Raw genomic sequence first — 27,282 nt, forward strand, 5'->3', positions numbered from 1 at the left:
ACCAAAAGGAATACTTTGGTCCATTTTTAAAAGCAAAATCTACATCAGATGTAGGAGGTATTTTGCTACAAGAGAACAGGAGCAAATCTTAAGTGCAAGGAAAAATCAGTCCAAGGAGTACTATAAGCCAATTAGTGGGTGTTGCTCTCAGCTTTTTAGGTAATTGTGCTCAGAGGAAGACTTTCAGATGCTTCATAATCTAAGTGCACCACAATTCTACAAAAGGACAAAGCAATGCTAAAAAATTGGCAAAGTGCTCACCTAAAGGCCAGTCAGTACAAAAGCCCAAATCTTACTTATCATTTTCTCATAGAAATAAATGACTGATGAAGACCATTGGCAAAGGCATTTGAGGATGCTCTCTAACTGATTTAAATAAATGCCAAAAAAGAGACACGAGGTATGGCATTTTTAAAAAAAAAAGTTTATTTACATTTCACTTACTTTCAAAAGGATGAAAATATATTTATAAAGGAAGTAGTTTCATTTTATTTAACCCATTTGCGTTTGACTTAGAATCACAGGTCTAAGGGTACCCAAAGAATTTATCCAGTTCAACTTTCCATTTTTAGCTAAGACTGAAATTATACCATTGCAGGCAGATGAAAATCTACTCCACTTATAGGTAAACATCAACTAATATGTATGTTATAAAAACACGAGCTTTAGTAAAATGTGTCATAACATCCAATTAATCTGCAATAAAAGACATAGCTATCACAATATAAGGCATTAAAAAATTTATGTGCAGCAATAAAAACTGGAATTTATACAGGAGAAATCATAATTGGCTACTAAGTCAATAGCATCACAGTAACAGTACCCAGTGTCTTTCTTATTCAAGTATACACACTATTTTTAAGACTTAAAATTAAGTCTTAAGGCTATAATAAAGATATCAGTAGCTAGGATGTATATACACAATTATTTAATAAACACCATGAAAATGAAAGCAAAGAGATAAAAATACCCTTAAATTCTGTAACAATTACAAACATGTTAACATTACCACTATATATTTGACTCATAAATTTTAACCAATTTATACACTTTAAAAATTGCATTGAGTTTTATAAAAATACTAATGGCTAAACATTTTTAAAAACGAAGGCAATCTTTATCTATATTTCAGTAGTCTTTGTTTTATGCTTTTCTTTCTTCTACCACCAAAGTCTTTCTCCAAACCACCATTCACTCAAAACAACAACAGTGGTCTCTAGAGCCTGTTGCTGTGGAAGTATTATTACATTCGAAAACTTCCAGTTCTTTGAAATGGTTGGAAAGGCTTCTTTAGTGCCCACATTAGCAGCTGTGGTTTCGGTTTGCGTTTTTCAGGAAACAGAAGTGCTTCACTTTCTGGTGTAGGAAATCGTTCTTGATAGACTTCAGGATAGGATTTCTGAAACTAAAAAAAATGAATGGTCCAAGAAGAGTAAACAAAGACACATAAAAGCCAATAAAATTAGGCAGCCAAATTTTAAGAGTTTCTGAGCCTGTATTTTCCTGTTTTTATTTTTGTTAAAACATTTCATTCCAATTTCTATAGAGCTAATCCATCTTTCCTTTGATCTAAGTTTCAAATAAGTTCCCCTTTTAATCATGTTTCTTAAAATTCCCCCCACTGCCAACTATAAATAGACCTCATTTTTTAAATATTCACAAGTAACTCTGACTTCAAAATAACTTCTGTTCTACACAGTTAAATAAAATTTTGGCCCAATTCCATTTCACCATTTCTCTGTTTCTCCAACTCAGCCCCATCAGCTTCTGCTCAAATGGAAGAGGGAATATTCTGGTGTATATTACTTTGTGAAAAGCTTAAAAGAGAGGCAGTATACTTTCTGTTGATCTTTACCACTAAACTCTCCTCCAAAATTACTCTGAGAATAATATGATCAGAAGCCCAGAACTCTTGTGCTCTGTGTGTAATCCTACACGTACGGTGTTTCCTGAATCCAACTATGTAGAGTTCAGTCTTTAAAAACAAAAACCACTCACCTGATCATGGATCAACCTCTATGAATGGTCAAAATTAACATATTGTGAGTTAAAAATGATTCCCTGGAACCCTAAGCTGTGTTCCCTAACATAAGAGGAACTAAAAACTTGTACTGATACCTGAGGCAAGAAACTAATTTGATAGTGGCTATCTAAAACCAACGGCTTTTAAACTCTAAACATTTTACACCTGTGAATTCCATCTGATTTGCCTTTCGAAAACATGAGAAGAAATCTACCCTGACTGATAGCTTCTCTGAGATTAAAGCAGATGCTCTGCTAATTCACATCATGCCATATACCAAAACAAAGGACAAATATTAGAGAATAGCTCCATAAATGAAGAGTTTGGCAATGGTAACAGATTTACACTGAAGAATAAAGATCTAGGAAACTGACCACAAGTGTGTAAATCAGTGAGACTTCTGGAATGTATGAACTGACTAATATACTTAGAAAACTGCTATGGCTCAGAAGATGAGATTTACATGAAGCCTATTAAAATTAAAAAAAACAAAACATAAAAACAATAGGGAGGAGAAAAAATGGCTTATAAAGAATATCCTTTTACCTGCTTCAGTTTCTTCTTCTTCTCTTTGTTGGAGAGTTTGGCATCTGTTATGACTTCCTCCAACAAGGCTGCCAGAGGTTCCTGAGAGCCATATGATCTTTGATATTCAAATTCCTCTGGACTAATTTGACGGCAAAATGATGGAGCAGATAAAGTGATATCCATATCAGCTCCTGGGTATTTTATCTGAGGCAAAAGGATTAGTAGTGAAAGAATATAGCATATTTTCAAATAAATTATAAGAATTAGTTTAGATCAAATACAGGATATCTCCTTGTACTGTAGCAATGCCATGTTAGTCCTCAAAATTTGATTGGGGGAAACTCTATATTGAAAAGTAAAAGTATTTCCATAACTTCAAAATATTATTATTTAAAGCCACGGTTTTAAATTGGAATTTTACCTTTGTAAACCCAAGAGCCATTTCAATAACAAAAAAAGCTTGTGCCCTTGTTGGGAACAGGCCCCAAAACTGGCCATAAACAAAATCTCTGCAGAACTGTGACATGCTCGTGATGGCCTTGATGCCCATGCTGGAAGGTTGTCGGTTTACAGGAATGAGGGCAAGGAACACCTGGCCCACCCAGGGCAGAAAACTGCTTAAGGCATTCTTAAATCACAAACAATAGCATGAGCGATCTGTGTGCCTTAAAGACATGTTCATGCTGCAGATAACTAGCCAGAGCTCATCCCTTTATTTCCCATAAGGAATACTTTTAGTAAATCTTATGACTGGCTTGCTGTCAATAAATATGTGGGTAAATCTCTGTTCAAAGCTCTCAGCTCTGAAGGCGTGAGACCCCTGATTTCCCACTCCACATTCTATATTTCTGTGTGTGTGTCTTTAATTCCTCTAGGGCCGAGTTGGTCTCGGCATTCCCTCTTTTAACAAGATCTGAAATTCAAGCATAAATTAAACACATTGACTAAAATGATTCAAAACATTGATAATGTTGGATATCCACTGGAACTATCCGGGAGCCTTCCCACATCTGAAGAGTGTGATTCTCAATGCCTTGGGGATGGTAGTGGCACGCATTTAGCTAAGCTTTTAGGAAGAGAGGGGTATTACAATCACTTCCTAACATCTTACCCATGAGAATCAAGTAAAACAACAAATGTGCAGACATTGCAGAAGGGATAAGGGAGAAGAGAGAAATAAGAGGAAAAAGGAAACCAAGACCTGTGAATAAATGAACATACATTAAAAATATTTAATTTCAGAGCCTGGAGTCCTTGGAAATAGAAGGTTGCAGATGAGGATCATAGAAGGCTTGTGTCAAAAACATTGCCTGCCTAATAATGTATCCCAGGGTCAGCACTGAAACTGTCCTAAAACAATCACTGGAATAATCCAAGCAACACTGAATTTTCAGAGAAGCACTCCCCTAAATGTGATACAATGTAGAGGCTTAGGAGTCTAATCAAGAGAACAAAGATCTATAGGTTCTGAGTGCTGAATGGAACAGTGCTTGGCAATTCTAATATGTACTTGCAAGAGAGAAAAGGTAACTGGACAAATGAATCACTATTGATTTTATTCAGAGCACACTGCAGTGTCTCTTCACAAGATCATGTTTACCTGCAGTTAAATTAATCACCATAGCTCAGCCTTCTGAACTTCAAGTAATAGCAAAGGGCTCACAAGGCTAAGTTACTACAATATATGCCTGTGCTATGCATGTGAATACAAAAACCAAGCAAGTATACAGGGCAACACAGTTATTGCTTGATATGGTTTGGCTGTGTCCTCACCCAAATCTCATCTTGAAATGTAGTTCCCATAATCCCCTTGTTGTGGGAGATGGGAGGTAACCGAATCACAGGGTGGTTCCCCCCATGCTGTTCTTATGATAGTGAGTGAGTTCTCATGAGATCTGATGGTTTTATGAGGGACTTTTCTCCCTTTTGCTTGGTGCTTCTCTCTCCTGCTGCCTCATGAAGAAGGATGTGTTTGCTTCCCTTCTGCCATGATTGTAAGTTTCCTGGGGCCCCCCCAGCCATGCTGAACTCTGAGTCAATTAAACCTCTCTCCTTTACAAATTACCCAGTCTTGGGTATGTCTTTATTAGCAGCATGAGAACAGACTAATACACTGCTATAACATTTCCTTGCAGAAACTTGGTGAAGTATTTCTGTTCATTTTTATTTTCTTTAGGTTTGGCTCATGAAAATATCAGAGGAAAAAAAATTAAACTAAAACAGCAGTTAAGATTACACTTTTCACCCATGCAAGTGGCAAAGGTATATACAAGTGTTAATGATAATATCCAAAGTAGGCAAAGGGGCAAAGAAATGAACACTCACTTTCTTATACCACTGACAGAAATGTAAATTGAAATGATCACTCTAAATTTGGCAATATGCTATCGATACTTAAAATATGTTCATGGCCTTTGGCCAAGCAATGCTGCCCCTAGGAGTTTATTCTTAGAAAATAATCATAGATTAGCCAAAAAAAAACTACCTTTAAAAATATTTACGGCTATACTGCTTCCAAAATGGGGGAAAGCATGGAAACAATCTAAATACCAACCAAAAAGTATCATTTAAATAAATGATGGTATATCCGTATTATGGAACACTATGTTGCCAATAATATTATTATGGAATAATATAACAATAATGATGACACCAACAACAAAGGCAGCTACTAATTGTAGGTTTACAATGTGATAACCATTATTGTGAGCATTTCACATGTATTAAGCCCACATGTATTTTAATCACATGTTTTAATTCCCCAGAAAAACTCTATGAGGTAAATATTAACTACTATTATTCCCATTTTACAGATGAGAAAAAGAAATGTTGGGAAAGATGTTGAAGCAGAGACATGTTGTCTAACTTGCCTAAGGTCACAGAGCTAACAAAAGGCATGTCATGAATTCAAAGGCTCCTGAGTCTGTGCTCTTGGCCATTCTCATGCCAATCAACAATATTTAATGATGGGGGAATTTTTTTCTCATTGTTAAGAGAACATAAGGGGCAGGAAGGGAGGCAGGCAAGAAGGAAGGAGGGAAGGAGGGAAGGAAGGAAGGGAGGGCAGGGAGGGAGGAGAGAGGGAAGAAAGTAAGGTAGGCATGGACATAGACAGCAGACACAGAAAAAAAAATCTGAAAGACTATAATACTGACTATGAACACTTTAGTGTAACTCTGATACTTTTTGGTGTGTTTTTTCTATATTTCCCAAGTTTCTTCAATGTGTTAGGTTGATAATTGTAAAAAAATAGAAAAAAATTTTAATTTTAAAATTGCCTTCTAGAAACAGCTGGACAGTTAATTATTTTTGTAATACCTCAGAAGGAGGCAGTTCACTGGTCCTTAATTGTGGTGCCTGGAAAAGATCTCAAATGGGAAGAGGTCCAATCAGTCAGAAGGAGGCAAGTGGACCTTCTGCCTGCCTTTACCAGGTTTCTGCCCCCACAGGCTGACATACAAACCCTACTTTGGGGTCCACACGATAATAATACATTACACTTCTTTTGCATTGTTTTTATATAACCACCATGACAACAGCAGCAGCTACCTTTCAAAGAATACCTGACATTTGTCAGAAATTCATCCTAGGAATTGTAAAGTACAGTGTTCTAATCTTCACAACTTTATAAAGAAAGAATAGCCCATTTTAACGCCAGAGGAAAAAGTAAAATCCAAAGAGGTTAAGGGATTTGCCCAGAGTCACACGACAGAAAGGATACAGCTAGGAATTTGGCCAGGGTTTCATGGCTCTCATGCCAGTGTTCTTCTACTGTACTATGATTTTTAGACAGGCAATATGGAATGATAGTTTAGAGCACTGATTACAGAGGCTGACTGCATCAGTCAGAATTCTGGCTCTGTGGCCTTAAACAAAGTTATTTAAGTTCTTTGTGCCTTAGCTTTTTCATGCAAAAAGTGGGAATATTAAACTAGATCACAGGGCAATTATGAATCAAGACACTTACTGCACATAAAATCATTTCCATCAGTACGTATATGTAGATTCTGAACAAACTCATTCAAGGAATTAGCAATAAAAAATATGCCACATGGATTGATGAAACAAAACCAAATGTGCATTCTGTAAACTTTTCAATGATAATACAAACACATGCAGGGGATTACTATGTGCCAAGACCTGTTGTAAGTACTTTATAAACATTAATTCACTTAATCCTCATAATAAAATGCCCCAAGAAGCCTAGCAAGCTTACGTGACTTTATATTGCCAATTTTATAGGACTGATAATATCCTCTCCTTTACCTGGACTCTTCGTAGATGAGCCACACGCTCCTCTATAGAGGTCTGCAAGGCCAAAGGGACTTTCAGAATTTCCTGGTAATTGTCCATCAGAAACGTTACCAATCTAGCAGCTAATAACTCATCCAAGTCCACTTCATCCTTGGAACACAAGATGCAATGGGAAAATGTCTGAACCATCTAAAAAAAGAGCGGGGTGGGGGGTAAACGCAGATGAGTATTTTTCTGAACTGAGTGCAATCTAATTTGCAAAAGGCAAATATGAGAAATGGTCTAAGGCACAGGGTGCATATTCTACCAAGAGTACCCAGCCATCTCAGATGGGTTGATGGTCTCAACAACCAGAACAAACAAAATGTGCATCTTCCTGTTAAGAGACTGCAGAGAGATGCTTATCTGAGCAATTTTTAAAGGCACCTCCTTTTACACATGATTTTAAATATACATAGATATATATATATATATATATATATACGTACACACATATAAATATATGAAAACAAATTTTGAAAATCATTATCACCATGACTTGAATCATGTAGCACTATTAAGTTCAAAGCACTTTATAGCCATTTAGTCAATTATTATTTATCCTAATTTCATTATTGATTTGCTTTAAACCGCTAACACAGTCCACATGCCTTAACCATTACATCTTTTCCTAGTTAACTTATTTTCTCTAGGATTTTCTATGTATATTTGACAATCATCTTTGAACAAAGCCATGGGACTTTTCAAGAAGTACATTAAGTGATTAGACTCTCTTTGAAGCAAGCAGAAATGCAAAATACATTATAGAATCAATATAATGTAATAATTTCCATGGAATTTATATTAACTATTCCTTTTTTTTTTTTTTGAAGGAGTCTCGCTCTGTAACCTAGGTTGGAGTGCAATGGTGTGATCTCGGCTCACTGTTAACCTCCACCTCCCATGTTCAAGCAATTCTCCTGCCCCAGCCTCCCGAGTAGCTGGGATTACAGGCGCCTGCCACCATGCCCAGCTAATTTTTGTAATTTTAATAGAGACGGGGTTTCACCATGTTGGTCAGGCTGGTCTAGAACTCCTGACCTCAGGTGATCCACCTGCCTCGGCCTCCCAAAGTGCTGGGATTACAGGAGTGAGCCACCACGCCCAGCCTAACTACTCCATTCTTAATACTGTTCTTTGGACTGGCTTTTTTTGTTTTGTTTTGTTTTTTCCTACTACTTTTATTGCTGACAATCTTCCTTCAAAATCTTTAAGCAAAAAATCATGTAATTCTGCTTAGTAAGACTTCATTTCATTGACACACTGCAAATGATCTTCACTTACATTTACATGTACAGAGAGACACACAGGCAGAGAATTTTTTGCCTGGAGACCATGGACCCCAGGGACTCTGTGATCGCCTTGAAACTGCATGCAAAGTTTTGCACATGTATTTTATATGCAGAATAAAGTTTTCTTCAGCTTTTCAAAAAGGTCTATTAGCCTCTCTAACCATCCACTCACTCCAAAAAAATATAGAGATCAAGAATCCTACTGGGCACTAAGTGCTCCTCTGATCTTACTCTATTACTTGTAAAACTGGGCCAGTGAATCCCCAGGGAGTACACAGTGGTTTAGCAGGATATGGAAAGCACATACATTCCACTGAAGCACCAGTTTTTCTCCAAGACATTTTTTGAGGAAAATTAAGAGATTTTACTAGTAAGTAAATTCTAAAATAAACTCTCTTTAAAAACATATGCCAGTAGAAGCAGAGATTAGATGGTAGTTACCACAGGCTGGGGGATACAGGGGCATGGAAATAGAAGATGTTGGTCAAAGAGTACAAAGATCCAGTGAGACAGAAGGAGCAAGTCTTAGTGCTCTAGTGCACGGCATGGTGACGACAATTATAATAACATATTGTATATTTCAAAATTGCGAAAAGAATAGATTTTTAACAATCTCATTACAAAAAAAGATAAGTTGGTATGGTAATGAATCTGTTAATTAGCTTGACTGATTCTTTCTATAATGTATACATAAATTAAAACATCACATTGTACCCCATAAATATATGCAATTATTATTTGTCAATTAAGAATAAATTTAAAATAATTTTAAGTGGGAGAACAGGATGTAGCAGATCTCTCTACAGAGTCTGCCCCTACTCAAGTCTTCATTTCTCATTATGTTCTTTAAGACACGTAGACCAAAAGCACGACACAAGTCTGGGTGGACACTGACTGTGGCTCTTTTAAGCAAGCCTGCTTTGTACTTCCCTCTGATCACCCAAACTAATACACCTTACTCAGTCGACTTTCATTCCAAAAAGTCATATCTGATGTTAAAAATCAACCTACCAGTGTTCGGGTACCAAAGCCATCACACAGGGGTGGCATCTCTTTGTTTAAGCAAATCCTTGCCATCATCCTCATCAATAGCTGTAACTTTCTCCTATTTTCAGGAGGCAGGAGAAGGCAGCAAATCTGAAATGCTTCAACTGCCACTTTCTCCTTCTGTAACAAACCTGATTTAGGAAAAAAAAAAAATGTTATCTTTCAACACCTATAGCCTAGTAGATTCTATATGGTCATATTTTAACAAAATATATATTAGTAAAATTACATAAAATATTTTCACATGTTCAACTATACTGGGTCAATTGAATATAGATCCATTGTCACTCACAAATCACTATAGAAAATACAAACCATCAACCAGGCATGACAAATATATAGAACCAAATACAGCCATTTTCTTCTCCCATACACTAGACAGATGTATCTCAATTTTCATAGCACTCTTTCCCGAACCAGGAGCAGCCAGGCTAACACTACCCTAGCCCTCAACACTCACGTTGTTAGTAAGTCCAAAATAGCAAGAACATGAATGTGTCATCACTCCCGTGAATTCTCCCCTCTGTATTATTTCCTCATTATCAGCAGGCTCACCACCTTGCATGACTCTCATGGACTAAATAAAGGACTGATGCCCACATAGTCAGTCCACTGCCAAATGGCTCCCCTTCTTTCTAAATAATGCCTTTCAAATAACCCTTCCTTCCACTCAGGCTATCTTTCTTAGTTAAGTGTGCTGATTCAATTATGTTATATGCCATCCTTCCTCATCTCAGGTATGATTTTGCTAAAAGTTAGGATATTCTAGCCAGGCACAGTGGCTCACACCTGTCATCTCAGCACTTTGAGATGCTGAGATGGGAGGATCACTTGAGGCCAGGAATTTGAGACCAGCCTGGGCAACATAGTGAGAACCCATTTCTACCAAAAAAAAAAAAAAAATTTTTAATTAGCTGCCATGGTGGCACATGCCAGTAGTCCTAGCTATTCAGGAGGCTGAAGGAGGAGAACTGTTTGAGCCCAGGAGTTTGAGGTTACAATGAGCCATAATGGCACCAGCCTCGGCAACACAGCAAGACCCTGTCTCTTTTTTTTTTTTTTTAAAGGATATTATAATATTGCTCTCTTTTTTACTATATTTGTCCCTGGACATACTTATATCCAAGCCCTCTAATGAGGTAAAACTGCTTCTATCAGTTTATCTGTTCTATATCCAACCATTTCAAGTTACCACTAGTCTTTGGGAGGCAAAAAACATCTTTTATATTGAATAAGTATTTATTGACCATCTACAATATACAAGAACTATGCTAGATCCCAGAAATGCAAAGATATATCAGGCCTCTTCCTTTGAAGAGCTTATGCACTGTGAGGAGAAACCCATAAACAAATAAGTGACAAATGAAAAGCAATGCAAGAAATATCTGCAAGGGCCACAGGAGGGGAACTATAAGCCACTCAGTATGACATGCAGTTATGAGGGGAATGACTTGGTAGAAGTAAAGCTAGAAAGATCAACAGAGATGAGGTCTCAGAAGGCCCTGACTGCCAGATGGAGGAGATTGGGTTTGATCCCAAAGGCAGTGGATGTGCATGGATGGGAAAGGAGGGCAGAAGACAGATCTTTTCTAGACTATGTGCTGATCCTAGACGTACTCAGGAGTGCTGTTGATTATATCATTATCATCTATGTAGACCTGTTTTCAATTCCACATCATCAAATCATGGAAAGAAAAAAGGTTTACAATAATATTTTAATATATTCTTTCATTTACCCAACAAATATTTATGAAGCCCCACCCGTATTCCAGGAACTGTATTAGGAGGGGACATGCAGTGAGAAATAAAGCAAAATCCCTGTGTGATCTCATGGAGTTTGTTTTCCAGAAGATAAAAAACAAAAAGATATAGAAATACAAGGTCAGGCGGAAAGATGCTATGGAGAAAAATACACTGGAGAGGAGCTGGGGAGTGGGGGGATGTGCTCCAAAAAAAACACTTCTAACAATGAGAACTCATGGACACAGGAAGGGGAACATCACACTCCAGGGACTGTTGTGGGGTGGGGGGAGGGGGGAGGGACAGCATTAGGAGATATACCTAATGCTAAATGACGAGTTAATGGGTGCAGCAAAACAACATGGCACATGGATACATATGTAACAAACCTGCACAGTGTGCACATGTACCCTAAACCCTAAAGTATAATAATAATAATAATAATAATAATAAAAACACTTCTATCATTTTCAGGAAGGCCCTCTCTAAGGAGGCAACATGTGAGCAGAGATCCAAAGGAAATGACAGCAAGCCAGGGAAATACTGCAGAGACAAACTTTCAAGGTAGAGGGAATGGCAATTACAAAGATTGTAATGTGAGAGCATGCTGGGAGTGTGTGAGGTACAGGAATGCGGCCAGCGTCAAGAGACAGTGTGTGTAAGGAAAACAAAAGTCAGAAATCGGGTTAGAGAGGCAGCCAAGGGGCGGATCATGCAGAACTTTGTAGGCTATATCATTAAAGACTGAGGGGTTCATTATAAATGACCTGAGAAAACCACTGGTGGGTTCTGAACAGAGGAGTCACTTGATCTGAATTGCTTTTTAGTGTGGCACTTGTATAGCAAATAGATTGCAAGGGGAAAGCAGGGAAAAAGGAAGACACACAGCATGCTGATGGTCTGAATGGGGATGTAGCGGTTGAACTGGTAATAACTAGTTAAATTCTCTTTCTCCACAAAGCCATCTAGTTTTTCTGTAAAGGCTTCTATCTCATTGTCCCACAAATCCCTTTTTCCAAATTAAAAATCCCTTCACAAAGGCAGATTTCACCTTATCCTTCCTGCATTGTATCTACACTGCTTTATGAATGAGACTACAAGCTAACTGAAAGCATAATGCATTTATTTTGGCAAGCCACATTTCCTAGTATAATACAAGGCAAACAGACAAACACTCAAATACCTATTTATCAATAGACTACATATTATATTGTATTATGTTAATTATTAGCCAGTATTATATGGCTACTAAATGATAATTTTTGAAGTTATGCAACAATATTAGTAGTATAATATTTTTAAAAACTAATAAAAACATGCTGATTATAAAGCCTTTATGAAAAATAATGTATTAAAAAAGAAATATATTTTTAAATTAAGAGTACACCAGGGCTGTAAAATAATCAGAATTTTATAAAAGAAATTTAAAAATTTCTTTGTGAGAATGCTATTAAACAAATATGTAAAATTATATCCATTATATCTTTTCAAAAAATTATTACTAAATTCTAAACAACCAGTTGCTTGCCAAACTTAGAGTAGATAATAATTTCAGACTTTATGAAAATTAAGTGAGGCCAGGCACAGTGGCTTACACCTATAATCTCAGCATTTTGGGAGGCCAAGATGGAAGGATCACCTGAGGCCAGGAGCTTAAGACCAGCCTGGACAACATAGCAAAATCCCATCCCTACAAAAACATTAAAAAATTAGACAGGCATAGTGGTGCATACTTGTGGTCTTAGCTACCCAGAAGACTGAGGCAAGAGGATCACTTGAGCCTATGAGTTTGAGCCTGCAGTGAGCTATGATTGCACACTTCACTCCAGCCTGGGCAAAAGAGCAATAACCTGGGAAAGGAAAAGGAAAGGGAAAGAGAGAAAGAAAGAAAAAGCAAAAAAGAAATCAAGCAAGAAGACATAGGTAAATCCATCTCAGGAATTTATCTACAGAAACCTACTTACTGGGTGATAAGTGACCATCCTTGACTCATAAACATCCCAATAACTCAACCTTCCTGTGAGACCAGGGCCTCCCTTTTCCTCCCTCCTGTCACTGATCCCAGCTGGGACTCCTCTACAATTTCTTCCAACTGTCAACCTTCCTATTTCCTGTGAAAACAGAAGCTACTATCTCTTCCTCCTTTAAATCCATAATCATTCCCCAAGATCATCCTCCTGCTTCTAGCAGTGGTGGAGCCACTATCAGTATCTTTAACGGAAGGAAGTCTCTGCTGCACAATATTGGATAATGTGGAGGGAGAGGGAGTTGCTTACTCCCAAAGCTAAAAGGGCAGCATGAAAGGATGAGGTTCCTGTCACCTGCAGCTGGAGCATGGAATACAGTTTACCAGACTGGGGAGAAAACCCACTGTAAGGACTGGTTAGATCTATAACACTACTAGATTTGAACCACAGTTGAGCTACATAATGAACTAAGTAGGACTCTGTAAGTTGATCTTGTAATTTAGCTATCTTTTATAGCAATGTTCTGAGGAGTGGGGAGAGAGGAGAAGAGCAGAACACTTGTTCCAAGCTACCTGCTTGGAAAGGCTTGGGACAAAACCTATTATTTTGACATAATTTATGAGATAAAATTGAAAAATTAATTCATTTCTCCCTCCAAAGAGGTATAAAATTGGTATGCCCAATTCCATTTACCTGCTTACTTTTTTCCAAGTATACATTACTACCACCTAATATACTACAGAATATACTACAGAATTTACTTATATATCACCTAATATACTACAGAATTTACTTATTATGTTATCTGCCATTGTTTCCCCTCTGCCCCACTGGAATGTAAGCTCCACAGGGTAGGGGTTCTTATCACTTTCGTTTGTTGATATGCCTCCCGTGGCTAGAAAAATACCTGGTACATCATAGGTACCAACACATTTCTGTGTAAACAATGAATGAATGAATGATATGAATGAATGAATACATGAATGAAGGATAAGAATGACCCATTTCTTATTGGGATTGTAGCCAGAATATCTGGATTAAATCCCAGCTCTCCATGTCAACCTCCAATGTACTACACTGGGTATCCATGGGCTATATAGAGGAGTCAAGTGAACTAAAAGTTTCAGTGGCATCAGTCATAGCTACTACTAACTTAAAGCATTAAAACTAACATCAGGAGGAAGATACAACATGAATCACATATAACTATGGCTAGATTTTCTTTAAAATCTGGTTAAGAAATGTATTGTACACTAATAGATAAGATTAAATTTGGCTCTGGGCCTCACAACAGTAGCAGGTAAAATTCCACAATGTCCTAACGCAAGCATATTATTGAATAATAAATCATTTAATTATACCCTCCTAAACCCTAATTGCCTAAACATTTGTAGAACCACATTACACAGTATGGAAGAAGATATAAACTTATGTAAACATCATCCACATATTATGTTTTTGTAAAATTCACCATGTGTAATTCAGAAAGCCTCTGTCACATTTATTACTCTGTGAGTCACTGGAAGATTTTCAGGCTTGCATTATTATTACATACAAAAAGATATGTCTCATTCCCTGGTGTTAGAAGGTCCTAAACAACTCAAACTTTTTTGATTTTTCAGCTGAAAGTTTGTAGATGTTTTTGTTAGCTTCAGTGCGAGAACTATCTTTGTAGTTGCCATTTGTTAGTTGGCTCCTTGTTATAGATTACCGAAGTCTTTATTGGAGTCACCTATTAATATACAGGTATAACCTCGTTTTACTGCACTTCCCTTTATTTGCTTTGCAGGTATTATGTTTTTTACAAATTGAAGTTTTGTGGCAACCCTGTGTTAAGCAAGGCTATCACCACCATTTTTCCAACAACATATGCTCGCACCATATCTCTGTATCACAGTTTGGTAATTCAGAATATTTCAATTTTTTAATTAGTATTTTATCTATTATTATGACCTATGATCAATAAGTAATCTTTGCTGTTACTACTATAAGTGTTTGGGGGAACCACACAATATGCCCATAAGACTGTGAACTTAATCAACCTATGTGTGTGTTCTGACTGCCTCAGCAACAGGTGGTTCCCCTGTCTCTCTCCCTCTCTTTGGGCCTCTCTATTCCCTCAGACACAATATTGAAATTAGGCCAATTAATAACCCTACAATGGCCTCTAAGTGTTTAAGTGAAAGAAGAGTCGCACATCTGTCACTTTAAATTAAAAGAAACGATTGATCTTAGTAAAGGTGGCAGGTTAAAAGCTGAGAGAAGTTACAAGCTAGGCCTCTGGTGCCAAACAGTTAGCCAAGTTATGAATGCAATGAAAAGTTCTTGAAAGAGACTAAAGCGCCACTCCAGTGAGCACACAAATGATAAAGCAGTGAAACAGCTGTGTTGCTGATAGGGAGAAAGTTTGAGTGATCTAGATAGAAGATCCAACCAATCACAACATTTCTTTAAGCCCCACCCTAATCTAGAGCAAAGTCCTAACTCTTCAATTCTATAAAGGCTGAGAGAGGTGGGAAAACTACAGAAGAAAAGTTGGAATCTAGCAGAGGCTGGTTTATGAGGTTTGAGGAAAGAGGCTGTCTTCATAACATAAAAGTGCAAGGTGAAGCAGCAAGGGTTAATGCAGAAGCTGCAGCAAGTTATCTAGAAAATCTAGTTAAGATCATGATGAAAGTGGCTACATTAAACAACAGATTTCCAATGTAGACAAAACAGCCTTCAATGGGAAAAGATGCCATTTAGGACATTTGTAACTAGAAGGAAGAAGTCAATATTTGGCTTCAAAGCTTAAAAGGACAGGCTGGCTCTCTTGTTAGGGGCTAATACAGCTGGTGACTTGAAGTTGAAGCCAGTGCTTATTTACCATTCCAAAAATCCTAGGGCCCTTAAGAATTATGCTACATCTGGCTGGGTGCGGTGGCTTATGCCTGTAATCCTAGCACTTTGGGAGGCTGAGGTGAGCAGATCACCTGAGGTCAGGAGCTCATGTCCAGCCTGGCCAACATGGTGAAACCTTGTCTCTACTAAAAATACAAAAATTAGCCGGAAGTGGTGGCATGTGCCTGTCGTCCCAGCTATTTGGGAGGCTGAGGCAGGAGAATTGCTTGAACCCAGGAAGTGGAGGTTGCAATGAGCCAAGATTGCGCCACTGCACTCCAGCCTGGTCAACAGCGCAAGACTCCACCTAAAAAAAAAAAAAAAAAAAAAACCAGAATTATGCTACATCTATTCTACCTGTGTTCTAGAAATGACAACACATCGTTTAGTGAAGATTTTAAGCCCACTGTTGAGATCCGATTAAAAAAAAAAAAAAGAATAGTAAGTAATAGTAAGTAATCAGTAAGTAATCAGTGTTACTTTCCTGATTTTTATGCTTGTATGAGGGTCCTGTAGGGAAGTGACCGTTTGTAGGAAAAACACACAGAAGTATTTATAGGTGATAGAACATTTGATTAGCAATTAACTTTCAAATGGTTCAGGAAAAAAAAAAAAGTTCTTTGAACTGTACTATAGCCGTTCTTGTAAACTGGAGATTGTTAGAAAATTTAAAAATTTGTTTAAAAGAGAAATGGTGAAAGGTCTGAGGGAATGCAAGGTCACATGTGGGCTAAGAATAGTGTTATGAATATTCTAAGGATGTCAATGATATCGTTATGGTTTCCATCATTGCCACAAATAACTGAAGGATATAAAATAAAAGTGTGACACCTGGGAGATATCGTCACTCTTCTAAGCTTCGGTTGTGCCATACACACACAAGAGCTACATGCTACTTTTTAAATGCATTGCTTTTTTGTAGTCTTCATTATGCTTCTCTTCTCATGAGATATTCATTGTGAGATTTCAATTTCTCTAAATCGATTTGAAGGCCATGATTTGACCCTTATAAAATCTGCATAACAAAAACACATTTTAAAATAGGGTGCTAAGATAGGGCAACTATGGACAAATAAACTGTGAATCTTCAGCTTTAAGGGGGCCTGCTTCAAAAACAGTGGAGCCAGAAGGGGCTGCTGATTTGTCACGGAAGAGAAGCAGTTTGGGTTTATGAAAGATAGTAGACTCATGGAAATATTCAACAGGCAGATGACGATAGCAGCGCTGGAATTTAGGGGACACGTCAACACTTGAAATATATACTTGAGAATCATTAATGTATTCATTCAATGAAGGTTTGAAAAGAGCATAAAATGTTCTAGGACTGTGCTAAGATCTGAGAATCCCAAAACAGTGAGACAAAGATCTTGTTATCAAGAAGCTCACAGTCTGGAGAAGAAGATGAACGAACATAAGCCATCACAAAGCAATGTGGAAGACAACAATAGAGATGTGTCAAGGGGATATCATGGCAGCACCAAGGAGACTGACAGGTAATCGATAATGATCTGTCCCAGGAAGATTAAAATATAACAGCCATAAGAGGAAGTTACTTTTTTAAGTCTGTATTTGAATACTTAATACAATGTCACAGAAACACACAGAAGTCATTCAACAACTATTTCCTCAAAATGAGATGAACTAAGACAGTCCATGAAGAAAGGCTGTTACGTGTGTGTGTGTGTGTGTGTGTGTGTGTGTGTGTGTGTGTGTGTGTGTATAAAACAGACGTAGGGTCATTGTTTTGCCATTAACTGGGTCTAAGGTTTTAAGCATTCCTGTATGACCACCCAAGAGATTACTTATTGATATATTTTAATCAGTTAAGTTCTTTGTACCAGTGATACTTAGTCACAAATTGCACCTATGTTGTACTTTCAGTTTTCAAGTCTTAAAGGAACCATTCTCTGCTATACCTCTGTGGTCCAGGGGATGAAGGGGATTTACACCTTTGTAAATCTTTCCTTCCTTTCTCTTTCACTCCTATAAAAGAGGGCAACAGAAGTCTGAACTTGTTTGTTTAAACTCCACCAAATCTTTCTGAGCATGGTTCTAAAAGGAGCACCATGCGTTTCCCCATCTGAACCTTGGTTTTATCTTTTCTGACTGTAGAGCGGTCATGCTCATAGTCAATAAATAAACAACCCAACTTTCAAAAAGTCACTTTAATTTCTGTGAGTTTTGGGGTGTTTTTGTGTTTTTTTACACTTTCTTTTCTAGTTTCTATGTCTTCCTCCAATCGTCTCTGTTTTGTTTTGTTTTGTTTTAAGAGATAGGGTCTTGCTTTATTGCCTGGGCTAGGCTCAAGGGATCCTCCTGCTTCAGCCTTCCAAGGAGCTGGAACTACAAGCATGTGCCCCAACACCCTGCTAATCCATTCAGTTTTGTAAAGTTTGTTTATATTTGTTTATGATTCTAAGCCCCTGCTTAATCTCTTCTCTTTTTTTTTAACTTACCATATATGATAGGAATTTATTAATATTTAGATGTAATATGTTTATTAAATAATGTTGTATTTCCCTTTCAATTGGATATGAGTACTGCATTTATCTATCCAAATATGAAATGTTAGGTTTTTTAAAGTTATTATTAGCAGGCCGGGCATGGTGGCTGACACCTGTAATCCCAACACTTTGGGAAGCCAAGGCGGGCGGATCACCTGAGGTCAGGAGTTCGAGATCAGCCTGGCCAACATGGCGAAACACTGTCTCTACTAAAAATACAAAACTTAGCCAGGCATGGTGGCACATGCCTGTAATTCCAGCTACTCAAGAGGCAGAGGCAGGAGAATCACTTGAACCTGGGAAGCAGAGGTTGCAGTGAGCCAAGATCATGTCACTGCACTCCAGCCTGGGTGACAGAGCGAGACCCTGTCTCAAAAATAAATAAACAAACAAACAAACAAACAAAGCCATTATGAGCAAAGTTATGAAGAAGAAAGCCACCCCTGCAGCTAATACTTCATGCACATACATGACTTTTTACTCAAATTAATACTTGAGTAAAATGAATGAAAGGCATCCCAAATTTAAAATCTCAAAAGTAGGGGGGGTGGAGCCAAGATGGCCAAATAGGAACAGCTCCAGTCTACAGCTCCCAGCATGAGCGACACAGAAGACCGGTGATTTCTGCATTTACAACTGAGGTAACAGGTTCATCTCACTGGGGAGTGTCGGACAGTGGCTGCAGGATAGTGGATGCAGCGCACCAAGCATGAGCCAAAGAAGGACGAGGCATCGCCTCACCCAGGAAGCGCAAGGGGTCAGGGAATTCCCTTTCCTAGTCAAAGAAAGGGGTGACAGACGGCACCTGGAAAATCGGGTGACTCCCACCCTAACACTGCGCTTTTCCAACAGTCTCAGCAAACGGCACACTAGGAGATTATATCCCGCACATGGCTTGCAGAGTCCTACGCCCACAGAGCCTCGCTCATTGCTAGCACACCAGTCTGAGATCAAACTGCAAGGCGGCAGCAAGGCTGGGGGAGGGGTGCCCGGCACTGCCGAGGCTTCAGTAGGTAAACAAAGCAGCTGAGAAGCTTGAACTGGGTGGAGCCCACTGCAGCTCACGGAGGCCTGCTTGCCTCAGTAGACTCCACCGCTGGGCGCAGGGCATAGCCAAACAAAAGGCAGCAGAAACCTCTCCAGACTTAAATGTCCCTGTCTGACAGCTTTGAAGAGAGTAGTGGTTCTCCCAGCATGCAGCCGGAGATCTGAGAATGGACAGACTGCCTCCTCAAGTGGGTCCCTGACCCCAAGTACCCTAACTGGGATGCACCCCCTAGTAGGGGCTGACTGACACCTCACACAGCCAGGTACTCCTCTGAGAGAAAACTTCCAAAGGAACGATCAGGCAGCAACATTTGCTGTTCACCAATATCTGCTATTCTGCAGCCTCTGCTGCTGATACCCAGCCAACCAGGGTCTGGAGTGGATCTCCAGCAAACTCCAACAGACCTGCAGCTGAGGGTCCTGACTGTTGGAAGGAAAACTAACAAGCAGAAAGGACATCCACACCAAAACCCTATCTGTACGTCACCATCATCAAAGACCAAAGATAGATAAAACCACAAAGATGGGGAAAAAACAGCAGAAAAACTGGAAACTCTAAAAATCAGAGCACCTCTCCTCCTCCAAAGGAACACAGGTCCTCACCAGCAACAGCACAAAGCTGGACAGAGAATGACTTTGACAAGTTGAGAGAAGAAGGCTTCAGATGATCAAACTACTCCGAGGTAAAGGAGGAAGTTCAAACCCATGGCAAAGATGTAAAAACCTTGAAAAAAAATTAGACGAATGGCTAACTAGAATAACCAGTGCAGAGAAGTCCTTAAAGGAACTGATGGAGCTGAAAACCATGGCACGAGAACTACGTGACGAATGCACTAGCCAATTCGATCAACTGGAAGAAAGGGTATCAGTGATGGCAGATCAAATGAATGAAATGAAGCGAGAAGTTTAGAGAAAAAAGAATAAAAAGAAATGAACAAAGTCTCCAAGAAATATGGGACTATGTGAAAAGACCAAATCCATGTCTGATTGGTGTACCTGAAAGTGATGGGCAGAATGGAACCAAGTTGGAAAACACTCTGCAGGATATTATCCAGGAGAATTTCCCCAATCTAGCAAGGCAAGCAAACATACAAATTCAGGAAATACAGAGAACGCCACAAAGATACTCCTCGAGAAGAGCAACTCCAAGACGTATAATTGTCAGATTCGCCAAAGTCGAAATGAAGGAAAAAATGTTAAGGGCAGCCAGAGAGAAATGTCAGGTTACCCACAAAGGGAAGCCCATCAGAATAACAGCTGATCTCTCAGCAGAAACCCTACAAGTCAGAAGACAGTGGGGACCAATATAGAACATTCTTGAAGAAAAGAATTTTCAACCCAGAATTTCATATCCAGCCAAACTAAGCTTCACAAGTGAAAGAGAAATAAAATCCTTTACAGACAAGCAAATGCTGAGAGATTTTGTCACCACCAGGCCTGCCCTAAAAGAGCTCCTGAAGGAAGCACTAAACATGGAAAGGAACAACCAGTACCAGCCACTGCAAAAACATGCCAAATTGTAAAGACCATCAAGGCTAGGAAGAAAATGCATCAACTAAAGAGCAAAATAACCAGCTAACATCATAATGACAGGACCAAATTCACACATAAAAATATTAACCTTAAATGTAAATGGGCTAAATGCTCCAATTAAAAGACACAAACTGGCAAACTGGATAAAGAGTCAGGACGCATCAGTGTGCTGTATTCAGGAAACCCATCTCACATGCAGAGACAAACATAGGCTCAAAATAAAGGGATGGAGGAAGATCTATCAAGCAAATGGAAAACAAAATAAGGCAGGGATTGCAATCCTAATCTCTGATGAAACAGACTTTAAACCAACAAAGATCAAAAGAGACAAAGAAGACCATTACATAATGATAAAGGGATCAATTCAACAAGAAGACCTAACTATCCTAAATATATATGCACCCAATACAAGAGCAGCCAGATTCATAAAGCAAGTCCTTAGAGACCTACAAAGAGACTTAGACTCCCACACAATAATAATGGGAGACTTTAACACCCCACTGTCAACATTAGACAGATCAATGAGACAGGAAGTTAACAAGGATATACAGGAATTGAACTCAGCTCTGCACCAAGCAGACCTAATAGACATCTACAGAACTTTCCACCCAAAATCAACAGAATATACATTCTTTTCAGCACCACACCTCACCTATTCCAAAATGGACCACATAGTTGGAAGTAAACCACTCCTCTGCAAATGTAAAAGAACAGAAATTATAACAAACTGTCTCTCAGATCACAGTGCATCAAACTAGAACTCAGGATTAAGAAACTCACTCAAAACCGCTCAACTACATGGAAACTGAACAACCTGCTCCTGAATGACTACTGGGTACATAACGAAATGAAGGCAGAAATAAAGATGTTCTTTGAAACCAACGAGAACAAAGACACAACATACCAGAATCTCTGGGACACATTCAAAGCAGTGCGTAGAGGGAAATTTATAGCACTAAATGCCCACAAGAGAAAGCAGGAAAGATCTAAAATGGACACCCTAACATCACAATTAAAAGAACCAGAGAAGTAAGAGCAAACACATTCAAAAGCTAGCAGAAGGCAAGAAATAACTAAAATCAGAGCAGAACTGAAGGAAATACAGACTCACAAAACCCTTCAAAAAATCAATGAATCCAGGAGCTGGTTTCTTGAAAAGATCAACAAAATTGATAGACCGCTAGCAAGACTAATAGAGAAGAAAAGAGAGAAGAATCAAATAGATGCAATAAAAAATGATAAAGGGGATATCACCACCGATCCCACAGAAATACAAACTACAATCAGAGAATACTATAAACACCTCTACGAAAATAAACTAGAAAATCTGGAAGAAATCGATAAATTCCTCGATACATACATTCTCCCAAGACTAAACTAGGAAGAAGTTGAATCTCTGAAGAGATCAATAACAAGCTCTGAAATTGAGGCAATAATTAATAGCTTACGAACCAAAAAAAGTCCAGCACCAGATGGATTCACAGCCAAATTCTATCAGAGGTACAAGGAGAAGCTGGTACCATTCCTTCTGAAACTATTCCAATCAATAGAAAAAGAGGGAATCCTCCCTAACTCATTGATGAGGCCAGCATCATCCTGATACCAAAGCCTGGCAGAGACACAACCAAAAAAGAGAATTTTACACCAATAACCCTGATGAACATCGATGCACAAATCCTCAATAAAGTACTGGCAAACTGAATCCAGGAGCACATCAAAAAGCTTATCCACCATGATCAAGTGGGCTTCATCCCTGGGATGCAAGGCTGGTTCAACATATGCAAATAAATAAAAGTAATCCAGCATATAAACAGAACCAAAGACAAAAACCACATGATTATCTCAACAGATGCAGAAAAGGCCTTTGACAAAATTCAACAGCCCTTCATGCTAAAAACTCTCAATAAATTAGGTATTGATGGGACGTATCTCAAAATAATAAGAGCTATTTATGACAAACCCATAGCCAATGTGATACTGAATGGGCAAAAACTGGAAGCATTCTCTTTGAAAACTGGCAGAAGACAGGGATGCCCTCTCCCACCACTCCTATTCAACATAGTGTTGGAAGTTCTGGCCAGGGCAATCAGGAAGGAGAAGGAAATAAAGGGTATTCAATTAGGAAAAGAGGAAGCCAAATTGTCCCTGTTTGCAGATGACATGATTGTATATCTAGAAAACCTCATCGTCTCAGCCCAAAATCTCCTTAAGCTCATAAGCAACTTCAGCAAAGTCTCAGGATACAAAATCAATGTGCAAAAATCACAAGCATTCTCATACACCAATAACAGACATAGAGCCAAATCATGAGTGAACTCCCATTCACAATTGCTTCAAAGAGAATAAAATACCTAGGAATCCAACTTACAAGGGATGTGAAGGACCTCTTCAAGGAGAACCAAAAACCACTGCTTAGTGAAATAAAAGAGGATACAAACAAATGGAAGAACATTCCATGCTTGTGGGTAGGAAGAATCAATATCGTGAAAATGGCCATACTGCCCAAGGTAATTTATAGATTCAATGCCATCCCCATCAAGCTACCAATGACTTTCTTCACAGAATTGGGAAAAACTACTTTAAACTTCATATGGAACCAAAAAACAGCCCACATTGCCAAGTCAAAAGAAAAAGCCAAAAGAAGAAAGCTGGAGGCATCACGCTACTTGACTTCAAACTATACTACAAGGCTACAGTAACCCAAATAGCATGGTACTGGTACCAAAACAGAGATATAGACCAATGGAACAGAACAGAGCCCTCAGAAATAATGCCACATATCTACAACTACCTGATCTTTGACAAACCTGACAAAACCAAGAAATGGGGAAATTATTCCCTATTTAATAAATGGTGCTGGGAAACCTAGCTAGCCATATGTAGAAAGCTGAAACTGGATCCCTTCCTTATATCTTATACAAAAATTAATTCAAGATGGATTAAAGACTTACATGTTAGACCTAAAACCATAAAAACTCTAGAAGAAAACCTAGGCAATACCATTCAGGACATAGGCATGGGCAAGGACTTCATGTCTAAAACACCAAAAGCAATGGCAACAAAAGCCAAAATTGGCAAGTGGGATCTAATTAAACTAAAGACCTTCTGCACAGCAAAAGAAACTACCATCAGAGTGAACAGGCAACCTACAGAATGGGAGAAAATTTTTGCAGTCTACTCATCTGACAAAGGGCTAATATCCAGAATCTACAATGAACTCAAACAAATTTACAAGAAAAAAACAAACAACCCCATCAAAAAGTGGGCGAAGGATATGAACAGCCACTTCTCAAAAGAAGACATTTATGCAGCCAAAAGACGTGAAAAAATGCTCATCGTCACTGGCCATCAGAGAAATGCAAATCAAAACCACAATGAGATACCATCTCACACCAGTTAGAATGGCCATCATTAAAAAGTCAGGAAACAACAGGTGCTGGAGAGGATGTGGAGAAATAGGAACACTTTTACACTGTTGGTGGGACTGTAAACTGGTTCCACCATTGTGGAAGACAGTGTGGCAATTCCTCAAGGATCTAGAACTAGAAATACCATTTGACCCAGCCATCCCATTACTGGGTATATACCCAAAGGATTATAAATCATGCTGCTATAAAGGCACATGCACACGTATGTTTATTGCACTATTCACAATAGCAAAGATTTGGAACCAACCCAAATGTCCAACAACGATAGACTGGATTAAGAAAATGTGGCACTATGCACCATGGAACACTATGCAGCCATAAAAAAGATGAGTTCATGTCCTTTGTAGGGACATGGATGAAACTGGAAACCATCATTCTCAGCAAACTATCTCAAGGACAAAAAACCAAACACCGCATGTTCTCACTCACAAGTGGGAATTGAACAATGAGAACACATGGACAGAGGAAGGGGAACTTCACACACTGGAGACTGTTGTTGGGTGGGGGTAGGGGGAAGGATAGCATTAGGAGATATACCTAATGCTACATGACAAGTTATTGGGTGCAGCACACCAACATGGCACGTGTATACATATGTAACAAACCTGCACGTTGTGCACATCTACCCTAAAACTTAAAGTATAATAATAATAAAATTTAAAAAAGAAAAAGAAAAAGAAAATGTGGCACATATACACCATGGAATACTATGCAGCCATAAAAAAGGATGAGTTCATGTCCTTTGTAGGAACATGGATGAAGCTGGAAACCATCATTCTCAGCAAACTATCGCAGGGACAAAAAACCAAACACCACATGTTCTCACTCATTGAACAATGAGAACACTTGAACACAGGAAGGGGAACATAACACACCGGGGCCTGTCCTGGGGTAGGGGGAGTGGGGAGGGATAGCATTAGGAGACATACCTAATGTAAATGACGACTTAATGGGTGCAGCACACCAACATGGCACATGTATACATATGTAACAAATCTGTATGTTGTGCACATGTACCCTAGAACTTAAAGTATTAAAAAAAGAAAAAGAAAGTAATGGCTTTCAGGAAAAACAAACATGCATTAAAGAACAGTTTTTGGTTATTACTCATCTTTGTATAATTATATACTACTTTCTTTTCTTAGTAATTCAAGTCTTGAGCCTAAGCGTTTTCAGACAATGAATTCAAATGTTTTCTGAATGCTTTTGGTGAATAGCAACTATGCTTACCATCATATGATATACTGATTTTCACAAATACTGCTTTTGACTTCTTTATTACCTTTAGGATATTGGCAATGAAATTTATGAGTTGTATTAAATAAAACCCTTGTCTGCAAAAAATAATAAAAAACATGATGCTTTAAAAAAAAGTCCTCAAATAACATGTGTTACTTTTTTGTTCAACTTTGATTTATAATTAAAATACTACAAAAATGTACCCATTTTAAATGTAGAGCTCAGTGAGTTTTGACAAATGCATACCCCCATGTAAACAGCACAACAATGAAAATATAAAACTCTTCCGCCCCCCAAAGAATCTACTGGTGCTCTTTGGCAGTAAGGCCTCTCAATCCCCTAGACCAAAGCAACCTCTGACCTGCTTTCTGCCTCCATAGATTCCCCTTTCCTAGAATTTCATGTAAATGGAACCAGAATGGCTTTTATCACTCGGCATATTTTTAAGATTCATTTATATTTTTGTATGTACCCACAGTTTATTTTTATTGCTGGGTAATATTTCATTGCATGGATATACTAGAAAATGTTTTTCCATTCACTTGCTGATAGACATGTAGATTGTTTCCAACGTTTTGATATTATGAATAAAGCTGCTATGAGCACCACACAATTTGTGTGAACACGTGTGTTCTTATCTCTTAGATAAATACCTAGGAATCAAATTAAGGTATATGTTAAATATGTATGTTTAACTTAGTTAGAAATGATGAACTCATTTTCCAAAGTGGCTGTGTCATTTCACAGTCCTATCAGCCATGTCTGAGGGCTCCAGGAGCCCCACATCTCACCAAAAATTTATGTCAGTGTCTTTGGCTTTAGCCATTTTAGTGTGTACATGGTAGTATCTCATTGTGGTTTTAATCTGCATTTCCTGTATGATTAATGATGTTAATAATCTTTTCATGTGCTTATGAGTATTTCATATATATTCTTGTTGTGTCCAATTTTTTTGTCTTTTTTATTGCATTGTCTTATTATTGAAGTGTTCTCTACATATCCTAGTTATAAGTATTTTGTGAGCTATGTAATGGGAATTTTCTTGTCTTTTCCTTTTCTTAACAGTATATTTCAAAGAGCAGAAATTTCCAATTTTGATGAAGTCTATTTGATATAATTTTTATTTTATGGCTTATGTTTTCTAGGAACTAAGATATCTTTGTCTATGCAAAATTGCAAGAATTTTTCTCCTATACTTTCTTTTGGGAAGTTTTTAGATATATCTATTATATTTGAATCTGTGATCTAGTCCAAAGTAAAAGTTGAGTACATACAGTATACAGTATAAAGGTTCACTTTTTCCATAATAGATATCCAGTTGTTCCAACACTACCCTGAAAAGATGATCCCTTCCCTTGGCTTCTTTGCTGAAAATCACTTGACTACAGATACATGAATCTACTGTTGGACCCTCTATTCTATTTCATAGGCCTAAATATCTATCCTTATGCCAACACCACACTAAATATCAATATACTTTACAGGAAGACTTTACAGTAAGATACCAATACCACACCTGAAAGTAAGATTTTATAGTAAGTCTTAAAAACAGGTAATGTAAGTTCTCTAATTTTTTCTCCTTTTCTCCACATTGTTTTGGCTATTCAGATTATTTGTATTTCCAAACAAATTTTACAAAATGCTTGAAAACTCTACAAAAAAAAGCCCTTGGATTTTTATCAAGCTAAATAATCCATGGATCAATTTTGGAAGAATTGACATCTTATCAATATTGCATATCTTTCAGTCCATGAACATAGT

At 38.1% G+C, this 27,282-nt stretch overlaps 1 protein-coding gene across 1 annotated transcript in view; it reads right to left on the minus strand.

The window, feature by feature from the left end:
• Positions 1 to 403: 403 nt before the first annotated feature.
• The window catches only part of DEPDC1B (DEP domain containing 1B), a 101,972-nt gene continuing 75,093 nt past the window's right edge, over positions 404 to 27,282 (minus strand). The window contains exons 6-9 of the mRNA XM_058434241.1: positions 9,148 to 9,314; positions 6,818 to 6,994; positions 2,570 to 2,755; positions 404 to 1,405 (exon numbers count right to left, since the gene is read on the minus strand). Of these exons, the coding sequence (XP_058290224.1) occupies positions 1,244 to 1,405; positions 2,570 to 2,755; positions 6,818 to 6,994; positions 9,148 to 9,314 (692 nt within the window). The 3' untranslated portion in view covers positions 404 to 1,243. The remainder of the gene's footprint in view (positions 1,406 to 2,569; positions 2,756 to 6,817; positions 6,995 to 9,147; positions 9,315 to 27,282) is intronic.

Source organism: Hylobates moloch, unplaced genomic scaffold (genome assembly GCF_009828535.3).
Source record: "Hylobates moloch isolate HMO894 unplaced genomic scaffold, HMol_V3 SCAFFOLD_23, whole genome shotgun sequence".
NCBI lineage: Eukaryota > Metazoa > Chordata > Mammalia > Primates > Hylobatidae > Hylobates > Hylobates moloch.